This window comes from Ostrinia furnacalis, unplaced genomic scaffold (assembly GCF_004193835.3).
Source record: "Ostrinia furnacalis isolate ACB-3 unplaced genomic scaffold, ASM419383v2 OfSCF2419, whole genome shotgun sequence".
NCBI classification, from domain to species: Eukaryota; Metazoa; Arthropoda; class Insecta; order Lepidoptera; family Crambidae; genus Ostrinia; species Ostrinia furnacalis.
The window spans coordinates 888,978-901,205 of record NW_021132658.1 but is presented as its reverse complement, the minus strand read 5'-3'; the positions used below and the strand labels follow the sequence as shown (position 1 = coordinate 901,205).

Sequence of the window (12,228 nt, the reverse complement as noted above, 5' to 3'; positions counted from 1 at the left end):
TTTGGTTGGTGGTAGGGCTTGTTCTAAGTCCGCCAGGCTAGCTACCACCATCTTACCTAAGTCTGTCGCCATAACAACGTTATAGCAGGCCTCCGTCACTCGCCTATGCCGGCCGAGATAATTACCTACAGCGCGCGACAACTTCAAGTTGCAAATCAGTCCGGGCCGCCACGCGCCTGTTTGCACACGCGTATCTATACACGCTCGGTCGATCATAGTCGCAATCAAGGTTTATTGTTCCAACAGCACTGTTATTCGTCTTTATAATGGAAAATCGTATATTTAGAAATAATAATTAATTGTAGTAATTTAAATAATTAAAAATAACAGCATTTTTTTAAAATAAATTTGAAATACTTATGGCAAAAAGCTATAGCAAAAACATTATTTTAGCTAATAAAACATTAACTGTTTGTCCAATTTCGAATTATCGCAACACTGAAGTTTATTAATAGGTACTTTGGAGATGGTACGAAATACAAACACCACTAGATTAAAGTTTTCTAATCGTAAATACAATAAATGTTTCTTAAAATTAAGTTTTTATTTATTTTACTTTGCTCATTAGATTAATTTTATTAATCTAAGCTTTGCTCATACAACCCTGACGCTTGAGCGGTGACGTAGATCAATTCTAAACACAAAAAAAATGCGCTCTTGTGAGCGTAGTAGTAAGGTTCGATTTCGAATGCACCATGTGCGTTGGATATTTTGCATTATTATTATTACCGTTAAAATGTCGGCATCTGATCCTACACAAAGGAGTGCAATTTCTGTTGCTACTATTATGTATTCTGTGGTTATAGCCTGACCAGGAACATAAAAACCCTCGCCATGTTGCGGAAAACGAATGGTACTAATTTCTTTTAATGGCAACAGTAACTAAAAACTTCATTGATATGTCACCTAGCATGTCAGTCTATTGCTGTCAAAGTGTAAACAAACTTTATTTTAAATGTGCGCAATTGATTTTGTGAATTAAATTGCTAAAATCTTTTTATAGTCAAGAAAGAAAAGTGGTTCACAATGTGTTAAAGTATTTGTCGAAGAGAAATACTAAGGGTTCGGCAATATTTTTATTGAATAATGTTTCCGACAAAGGTTGTCAAATTGACTGACATGTTTATCGTATAGTACAGTCCACTATGAAAATGAGCTGTGGTTTGTTTCAACTACCTATTTTAAAGATTTTTGTCACTTTGTAAGTGTTGAATTTTATGGAATTGGGAAAGAAGTACCGAGTTTGAAGCGTTCATGAGCAGACATTGCAGTTGAATATTCAAGTTCTGAATTTGATTATTGATGAATAATAAAATAAATCCTACTAGCTCGATTGATAGTTTCATTTAATTTATTTAAACCAGGTTACCTATAATAATATGTTTTCGTTAATTTATGAAAATATCAAATTAGCCCGTAATCCTGAATCCTGATACATAAAGTTAGGCTATTAATTTAACACAGGTACGACTGTACTCAGTGTTGCACTATCAAATGCAATTGACGCGCCTCTATGCCAGGGTTTTTATGTTCCTGGTCAGGCTATAAAAGCATTGTGTTCCGGCAGTTAGTTAAGACAGCCAGTTCCTCCGTGGTTGAGGATTCCGGGTGAAGCTCGCTTCCACCTTCGGCCTGATCGTCACTTACCATCAGGTGAGATACAGGCCAAGAGCTTCCTCGATGTGGATAAAAAAAATATTATAAAAGAAGAAATAATTTTATTCCTTAGTCAAGAACAGCTGTGTTTTAAAAGTTTTTTGTGTTTGTGTGCTTGTTACTATGGAAACTGAAGTAACACAAACAACATTGATAAATTGACAAAATCAAATCGACAAAGTGAATTTAATAAAAATAGCGTTGTGTTTAGTTCGTAGCATTTTGTTACAAACTAGCAAAGCAATATGACGGAGCAAATAAAGTTCATAGTAAAGGAATTGAATTCTAACTTGGGCAGGAACTACGACTTGATCAAGTTCGACTCTTTGAACGAGAAACAACTCCTGCAACTTTTAGTGGACTTGCTGGTTAATTTCAATGCAGGAGAAAAGGTAATTACTTTGTTATATAAGACATTAGTTTTTATTTATTTACGTATAGTAGACCTTTCTCATCCAGACTTACTAATGACAAGACCACCAAGCATACAATGAGACCGGTTGGGGGTACCCAAAAAAAAACATTGATCTTCCTTCTCGTGGGCAAAGCATTTGAGCAGTAGAATCAATCCTTTACGTTTGATACACCCCCAACATGGGTCACCTTGTATAGGTCAGAAGTTACTAAGAAGTAAGTTTTTATGGTAGGTATTCAAAATCATCTTTGGGTAAGATTAAATGCAATTTATTTTTACATAATATTTACAACTTTAATAAAGGTATTATTGTTATTGCATAAAACGTCGGTGTGCAGAGAGCAGCGTAGCAAATTTTAAGGGCACCTTAAAAGTTTATAAAAGCGCAAGAGGCAAGTCGACACTTCGCTTCACATAGTTGCAAAGCTTGTTCTTTTACAGCTGAAAGCGGGTGTCGGGAATAGTCGCAACGTCATCGCTGTTCACGTTAAATCGAAATGAAGTGAATAAAATGTAGCTTTTGTAGTCATATTGAAATAGTTTATGGACGGTCGTGATCCCGCATTCTTGATTTCTTTGTCTCTTTTATATGAGATATTAGTAGGATACTGTTAAAAGTACTCTGACTAATTAAAAGGGTCAACTAATTGCCCTTACGTTTGTACAAGACTTACAAGACATGACAACAAGTAGGTAATGACCTCAGATCATAGCTATGATCTGAGGTAATGACTTATATCCACAAAGTTCATAAGGCGAAACGCATAAAGAATTTTTTTTAAACTTCTGACCTTTGTATTTTTACCCACAGTTGGACATAAATGAAGACGATTCCGAGACGGTCTCGGTGCGTCTTTTGGAAATGCTGGGCAGCGTGAAGTATCGGCCACCAGCGAGCGTAGAGCCGCCGCGTTTCAGGGCGCAACTCTTAGCTGGTGATGCCAGAACTATCCACCATGTGCTGCACTGGCTGCTGACAAACAAGGAACAAGTGAAGAATACTGCTTACCTCGCCAAGTAAGCTATTTGTAGTTTCGCTTTCAGGGGAGTAGGGGAAAGTAGTACGAGTTGATCCCCTGGGGTAAGATGATCTTTCGCGATTGTGCTGAAACCACTAACGTCATTTAGTTTCTTTCACTGGTAAAACATAGCTCTGGACACATCCCCGCCTCAGTCAAATCGTAATGGTGGCGTGAGCGATACATCGAATTTGACGAGAAAAAAGAAAAATTATGTACTTCTGATCTAAAATAGGCATGACTTTGAGCTTATGTTACTTTTGTTCAAACAATGTTAAATGTAATTACTGTTGTCGTTAGGCTTTCTATTATGTTTAATTTTAATATTTTGGCCATAAAAACGTAGCCGCGTACTTGTAGATTATTTTAGCAAATATTTAACAAAAAGTGGGACTTGGGTCAAGATGATCCCTTGCTATATGTACGAGATGATCCCTGGGAATTAAAACAAAAAAGTCAATGGAGTAGGTAAAGGGAAGTGAAATAAAAAAAAAGAGAACTTTATATAACTCACCTGAGTCTGAAGGAGATGATACTGAGTGGCTGTGCTGAACAGAAAAGTTTTCAAGCGATACCAAGGGTGAAGGATGGATAAAATGTTATGCATGTGGAAAATGGGGCCATAAAGCATGTGCTGGGGTAGAGGTTGATGAAGCAGGTGAATTTATTTGTGATATATTCAACACAGCTCCAGCCAAAAAGCATTTCAATTATTTAAACGCTTTTTAGCAGCTACTAAGAAAGAATCAGTTATTTTCGTTATTTAATTCGTAAATGTTTTTCTTTTCTAACTTTTTAACGATTTGTTCGCACAATTAGGTACTCCGAAAGGAATATAACCAGAAAAGAATAGATCATAGAACATAATCACAGGGATCATCTTACCCCTACCTGGGGGATCATTTTACCCCTACCTGGGGGATCATCTTACCCACAGGGGTGTACAAGATGATCACTTTGTAAGGTTTTGCAAAAAATGAAATATTTTAATGAAACCTCAATTAATTTCTGGTTTTGAGTATAAGGAAAGTTGGTTAGATAAATATACTAGTAGTAATCGTCTTTATTTTTGGTTTACCTTGAAAAATATGTATTTTACAGCGATTCCCGCTTAAGGGGATCATCTCGTACTACTTTCCCCTAATGCTGGCGTATCTTGGATCCGGTATGGGACAGAGCGCTAATGATGTCACTAAAAGAACTCACGAAGAACGCTAAATAAACTTGACCACCTGTAAATAGTGAATTAAGTAGTGAAAATATCGTTCGTGGGCATTTTGTAACAATTTCATGGAATGAAGTAGAGTCGCCGCAACTCTGGGCATACTTATCTGCTACGACTATTTACTTGTTACAAACATTTTGCATCTCAATGACGCCAAACTATTATTCACGCGCTAAAGTTATTTCTCGAAAACATTTCATTTAGTAATCGTAAGCGCATGCATGACCGAGGTGATGACACTGTGTTAGTAAATAAAGCGACAATTATTTTTATATCGCAACTGCGGTTTATTGATCTCATTAAATGAGCTTGGCACGGAGATTACAATAGAAATAGTTGGTACAATATTGGCGGAGCCGAAATTAGTAAGAGAGGCAGGTTTGCTGGCACGTGACGTGCACGTTTATTTCGACGTTCCTTGATCACATGTGGACGTACCGTTAGAAGCGGCATTATCAGCGCTTTGGTGCGCAATTGTTTCTATTTACAACATCGTTAGCTAATTTTGTTTGTTCAATCAAGCTACATAACAATTTACGTGTCTATTAATGACACATTTTGATTGCTGTTTATGCTGATCCTACTATAAACGTAGCTAAATATGTCTATAAAATGGTTACCTACTACTTACGTTACATTGCATACACTTTATTACCTTTTTTGGTACCTCCCTAAAAGTACCTACCGAAAACGTACAACGACCTTACAATAAAGCTTTTCATCATTTTCCCATTTTAAAAGCCAAATTGATTGATGAGTAGGTATTCAACGTTTTCAAAAGGGTTTTTTTAGACAAATGAGTCCCAATCAAAAACCTATCACTTAAATCCGGCTTGTGTTCATTTGAATTGTATATCCGATGTGTTACTTTATATCAATTTAATAAAAGCTATTCACATAATGGATTAAGTATAAAAAAATATGAAATCGCAAAATCTGCTTTATTGGGTATTAAAAGACGCGAAAACCTTAAAATAAATTAATCAATATTAGTATCTATTTTATTTTTAAACAATGTATACTTCTCTCTATGCAGGTATGTTTATACTGTGACTCTGTGTACACATAATACGACTGTTGTCATTGATTGAGTACCTACCGGAATCGGAAGGCATTGTGTATGTGAACTAATTAGCTACCGTTGTATAATTAGTTACCGGCGCGCTAGTAAGTGGCAGGTATAATGTTTAATTATTCCGTCTTCTCTCCATTTGTTACGGCTTTTACATCCACTAAATACAAATAGGTAAATGAGTAGGTAAATTACCAACTGAATGTTGTCACGGAAAAAAAGTTTAAAATAGGTAAACCTTTGAGATTTTATACTTTTTCTGTGTAAGTTTCATTATTGAAGGCAGTTCGTAGCCTACAGATCTGATATTGGTTAACATTATTTCATTTTTATTTTCGTTGCTGTTGGTACACATTCACAGAGTCTTAGAAACATATCCTATTACAAATGACGACGTAATCCTTAATAATAAAGTGATACCTTGTAATATTACATATTACGTGTAATTCCTTAGGTATCTGAAGATTCCTGACATCCCTACTGATGTGGCGCAGAATAATACTATCCAGGACATGTTGGATTTGTATCATAACCTTATGGATGAGTTCAAGGAGGTCCACAAAAGAACGAGGTTACTACAAAAGGAAAACTCGTCTGAAATTATTAATGACATAAAAGAAATGGCGGTCGAGAGAGATATTGGTGAGTGTCCGGGATACGCAGTACGCTACGAAACAATTCCCATTTCCCGAACAATTTGCTGGCTCATATTTCATTAATATTAATTGCTTAACCCTTTAACATGAACTGAAATTGTCTCTACATAATAAAAATACTTAATAATCTGTAAGTATGAACACTCGTATATTGTTATATAAATCGGTATTTATTTGTTCATAATACATAAGTAAATGGTTAGAAGGAAGTTGTTTTCAGCCGTAAATACCTCCAAATAATACACGATTTTCTTTATTTAATAAGAAAAAAATGCGAACTTTTTGTGAATAAGAATAAAGCGACCAAATAAGTAAAACAGGGATTTTTCACCATTTTCGACATAGCAAGCTGGTATATCAGGCAGGACTAGATATTATGTGTCTTTGTTGGTTGTTCCAGTTATTAAGAGATTAGAAAACGTGCAAGTGAACTTAGTCGATATAAGCAATAAGGACGAACTACTCAACACAAGCAGAAGTTTAAGAATGCAGCAGGAAAAAACAAAGGAACTGGAAAATCAGGTGACTGCGCTCATGTTTTAGCGTGTAATAAAGGATTGTTTTGCTAGTGAGTGATGTACTTGGTATATCTTTCGTAACATCGATGTTTTGCTGTACGACAATATCTCGATACGATATCGATCTCTATTTTTATTTTAACGCTTAAGTGCCGAGAATCATGTAGATGGTAGGCTAATTTTTCCAAAATCACTTAACAGTCGGGTTGGTAATATCGTCTCTTTGTGTGAATACGACCTTTTAATTTTTAATGAAGCGGTTCATTTGACTATCCTGTTAAATTATTCCAGTATGAAACCCAGCAATCACAGTTAAAAATTGCATCAGATCAGCTAAAAAGATATCTGAACGTAATCCACGGACAGAGCGCGGCTCCGAAGACAGTTAATGACGTCATTAAGCATTTGAAAGAGGAGGTTCAGGTATACATCCCCCAATATTTTTTTAAATTGCTATCGGAAACATAATTTGATTGTAAATGATATCGAGTCTTCTTTTAATGAGAGAATATTATTTATCGGTCCTCTAATCATTATCTTACAGGATTTTATATTAATTGCTTTGAAAATTAAACTGACTTTTCTGCTTATATTTTGTTACAGAATGTTTTAGAATTCTGTTTTGTGCGAGTTAAAAACATTTTCTTGAATAAGATGAGGATCGTGTAGCATTTTCCACTGGAATTATTACAGTCACGTCTGCACATTATTTGTTATTCTTTCTTTCAGTTAAATAGTTACCTTGTAAAGGAAAAATTGCCACAGGAAACTGGCAACCTTCAGAAAGAACTGAGCATTATGCAGAACATTGCCACGGAGAAACATCTCACTCGGTCCGACTTAGTGTTAGTGCAAGACAAGGTTAGACTTTACATCTTCGTATTTTGAACTTTATTTTTATGCAGTTTTCGTGAGCAAATGTACTAAGAATAGGCTAGTTGCCTAAAAAAATTTTTTTAGTCCGTAATGTTTAATATCAAAAAATATTGGACACGTATATTTTTATTTGTCAATCTAACAAATAATTACATAGTTATGGTGCGTTGAAGTTGCGCACGACGTCACAACGTGCGGCATTTTTAAGCAAGCGTTGACGTCACGGGCCTCTTCTTATGAACTTTGGGGCGCGTTATCTCTTTAAATTTTCCTTAGTTTGAAAAAGTGAATAATACGTGTAGAGTATTTTTTGATAAGTTAACTGACGGACTAATTAAAACTCTTGCTTTTTGACCCAGGCAACATCCCCATTGTTTTAGAAATAACAAGACCCATGTTGCTAAGAACACACATAATGATGCTTCTTAACTTATTCTCTTTCATTCTTTACTCATATTTTTGACTAGGTATGCAGTATGCACCTATTTCAGTATTTACATTTTACACGTTAAGTAGTTATGTTAGATACTGAAACAATGTCATGTTTGTTACGTTTTAGGAAGTGTCAATTTTACTTATACGAAAATTATAATATAGGTACAAAGAGTGATAAAATGATGGAAAGCATTGAGGGAGGCCTATTTTCAGCAGTTGACGTCCTATGGCTGAGATGATGATGATGATAAAATTTAATGATGTGGTATAAAAACTTTGCGTTCACAATCAGATAGGTGTTAATATCATAATATTTGGAAATCCCAGATAGCAGTAGTGAACGGTGAATTGGAGCAGCTGGTGCAGCGCCGCCTGGCTTCCAGCGGCCCCCAGGAAGACAAGCTGGCGCCGTTCAGGCAACAAGCAGCCGTGATCCGACGCAATAAGGACGCGAGTGCTGCGCGGGTGCACGAGCTGGCTGCTAGCTTGAAGGAGTATGAGGCTACACTGGCAGATCTGCAGTCGCAGGTAAGATTGAAAACAATGTCTTAAATATACTCAACATCAAATAAATCGCACCTTCCGCGACGCGAACTCTAAAGATTTTCTTCTGACACAATCATGGTGCCCCAACAATATTGGTGTTATTTGAAAGCCCAATAAATAAACTTAAAGAAAAACACATTTAATTTTTTATAAACAATTAACAGGTACCAGGTAAATGTGAATTGATAAAGGCTTCACTTGGGGCTCACCTCTGGGATCAATTAGATCATTTTTTGTTGTTATAAAACTAAATAATGATCTTACGTGTCCTTTTTAACAGATGGATAGCGATTAATCCCAATTTAATAGTTTTATAGCCATAAAAGTTGGCTTAAGCGTAACTACCTATTTTTTGAAGAAGTGACTCTGGATCCTTCTGAAAACACATTTGTGGGGTAAAAATGTTTCCTTTAAAATGAAGCTTAGAACTAGGCTTTCAAATGGAACCAATGTTGGTGGGAAGTGGGGATGCATACGTTTGAGAAGTGCTTGTTGCGGGAGGTGCGATTTATTTGATGCCGAATGTATTTACCTATCAGTTTGATCTAGAATCCTGCTACTAGGTTCTCTTTCAGTATGAGCCGCTGTCTGATTTGCCGTCGCAGGTGAAATCATGTCAATACAATTTCAATACTGCTATATTGCTGCTATATGGAGGCAAGCTTGCAGCATGCAGTTATCAAGCAGCTGTGATCAGGTGACAAGAATGAGAGTGCGATCACTCTCTGAAACCTAACTGAAAATCTTGTTACCGTGTGATTTCAAATCGGTATAACATTTCAATTAAGAATGCTGAAAACTGAAAAACTGAAACCAATGAGAAGGAAAAGCCATTTCTTAGCCTATTCAATGCAATTAAAAAGCGCATATGAATAGGTATTCAAACTCTTGCGAAGTAGGTCAATGTCGAGTTCTACAGGCACCAAGCAGCGACAGCCGCAACAATCGAAATTGCCTTTAGATTTTTACAGCTCAAATTATTTATCCGCTTACAATTAAAACATCTTCAGATGTATTTATTCGTGACAAGGAGGCATTCACTATTGTTAATTTGAAACTTATACTTAGCTGAAACTTGTGCCGTTTGTGACTATTAACATTTATTATAATATCTTGAAAAAATCTAATTTTTATCACACTCGCAGCGTCGCAGGACAAATTATTGTATGTAGCAATACTAACTTAACCCAATTTCAAATTGAGATTCAATGTTTTTGAATGGCTTGAATAAATAAAATATTGTTTTCATATTAGAGCAATCAATTATATAAATGGTAGTGCGGATGCTATTAATATGAGATAGGTTCATAATTCGTTTTCGATTCGGGTTATATTTAATCAATGAAAATTTCAAGTGGTTTAAGCTCAGTTCTGATTGTGCGAGTTAATTGAAATCTATAGCTAGCTTGTCTTTTGGGGTCTACCGCGCGGTAATCGGCTGATCGGTCGTCGATAAAACATTTTCTCATCTCGAATAATCGCTTCTTACGTCACAGCTTTGAGATTTGACTGACTGCGGTAATGCGCCTTTGAGATTTATGAAAAAATACTTTGATTAGGCTTATCGAAATTCAGCTGTACATTTAATACCGATCGTATTTCAGATTCAGCTAAATAACCAATACCATTTTGCGTCTGTTTTTTCTTATTAACATATTTTATCAGCTATTAAATAATATAGATAAGAATACTTTCGCATTAATAAGAGTTTATTTGTATAAGTATTCTACATGCAAGTATTGACAGTGTAGCAGTGTCGGAGAAGTGACATGTAAAGTAACAGAGCTGTCTCGGCATACAGGAACCTACTCAGTTATTCGCTATGCCTGTAGTTAAAAAATTAATAAGGTGCAATAAAGTTAACTTAAACGAGTATTTTATCGTTGTAAAGGTGAGGCAGTTACTCGGCGATACGGTGCTTCGTGGAGAAGAATTGAAGAAATACGTCAATTCACTGCGCACCAAGAGCACAGTGTACAAAAGGCAACGAGCCAATCTTTCTACGTTCAAGGTGAGCCCTTGATTTATAATAGCTGCCCGAGGATCCTCATTTATCTCAATTTGTGAACGATATTAACACTACCACCTGTTCTATCTGCGCAGGTTGAGACGGGGATTTTAACGAGAACCCTAAACATAATTAGCGCAGCCGATCCAACTGTCGAAATGGCACTGGTGAATCACAAAAAGTTAAAAATTGACGATGATGAAGCGATGGAAAAGGACCAAAATAAAACGGATGATTTGGCCAAGAAATCATTGCATGACTTGTCGCAGGTAAATTTATTTTGATTATGATGTCTTTTGTTTCAAATGAAGTATATAAATAATCTACATAATACAATTCCTTGTAGCTGGTAGCGCAAACTGCCCAAAAGCTGTCACAGGTCCGTCAGGAGATTCAACCGTTGGCAGACAAAATAAAACCCATAAAAGAAGAATTTCAAACTGTACAACAACAGTATGAACAGAAGAAACGAGTATACGAAGCGACGTCGATAAACATAACTTCGCAAATGGAACCACTTAAAAACAAAGTAAAAGAGTTGACCGACCAATTGAACAGTAAAGAGGACGAATGGAAAAACTTACGGCAAAAAATAACAAAAGCGGAGAGTCTACAAGAAGTTGTAATGCTTGAAATGAAAAATTCAATGCAATCGCCGCGAAAACCATCCAGAATTGAAGCGCTGAAGAAAAAAGTGGCTGATATGGAACAAATAGTAAAGAATTTGGAAGAGGTACAGTCAGTGACTTAATTTTTCTTTTTTTTTTAAACTAATTACAGTGCAAAACACACTGTAGAGTCACGTAGAGTTCTGAACGTGGGAAATTTTGTATTATTCGAGTTTCATGCGTCATGCATGCCACTCAGAAACTAGCTGTAGTGAGGTGGCGCATAAAATCGCTTTCCGCAGGTCCCCACCGCTTCAGTGTGTTTTGCTGTTTACACCCTATTCAAACAAAAGCCTTTACTTGTCCTTATAGGAACAACGAGCGATAAGTTCCCGCCAGGGCGTGGTGGAGGAGCAAACCAAGCTGTGGGAGAACACTCTGCAGCTGCTTCGCTGCAAGATGCGCGCGCGCACCGAGCCCGCCGCGCGGCAAGGACACATGCACATCACTCAGCATTCACAAATGCTCACGCTTACCTAAACTCTACATTATTACATAGGTACTAAGGTCCGTATTACGAAACAAGGTTCAGAACTCGATTCTATATCAGTCGTAGATTCTGCCTTAAGATTGGTGATATCTTGAAATTAAACCAATTAAAAGCCTCAATCTATTTATTGATATGAATCTAGTTTTCAGCTTCCTTCTGCTGTAATAAGTACATTAGAAAAGCGTAATAAGAAACTTCGTAAGTAGTCGGCACTATTCTTCACTAATGATTAACGCCATCTATCAATACATTATCCTCATCATTATTTATTTTATTTTTCTCACATTGCAACACCAAACCAAACTGTATTGGTATTGGCAATAAATATGTAACGGTTTTCAGCATCCCCCGAATAAAATTCAGTAGATATTATGTAAAAATGGTCTTTATTTAATCCCTACCCTTTGTACTTTCGTCCACAATATCTCTTTGGGAACTTTTAAAACTTTACCCGGGTATTAAAATGGGTCAGAACAGAACGGGGAAAGTTAAATAAGAATGCAAAGTATTGAGGTAACGTTATGGGATGTTTATCATAATCAGGCTCACTTTACTTCGGAAAAAGAAAAAGGAGAGTGATGAATATTAAAAGATTCTATTGTTGCCTCAAATTAAATTACCTACTTTAGAGTTTTTCATTATCA

General features: G+C 36.2%; 1 protein-coding gene across 1 annotated transcript; it reads left to right on the top strand.

Moving 5' to 3' along the window:
• Nucleotides 1–1,760: 1,760 nt before the first annotated feature.
• LOC114355563 (intraflagellar transport protein 81 homolog) lies at nucleotides 1,761–11,849 on the top strand. Its single transcript, XM_028308494.1, has 11 exons — nucleotides 1,761–2,048; nucleotides 2,883–3,088; nucleotides 5,842–6,029; nucleotides 6,444–6,565; nucleotides 6,853–6,984; nucleotides 7,291–7,422; nucleotides 8,200–8,400; nucleotides 10,310–10,429; nucleotides 10,522–10,695; nucleotides 10,773–11,159; nucleotides 11,407–11,849. The coding sequence occupies exons 1-11, from the start codon at nucleotides 1,902–1,904 to the stop codon at nucleotides 11,572–11,574; spliced, it is 1,977 nt and encodes a 658-aa protein (XP_028164295.1). The 5' UTR covers nucleotides 1,761–1,901; the 3' UTR covers nucleotides 11,575–11,849.
• Nucleotides 11,850–12,228: the final 379 nt, after the last annotated feature.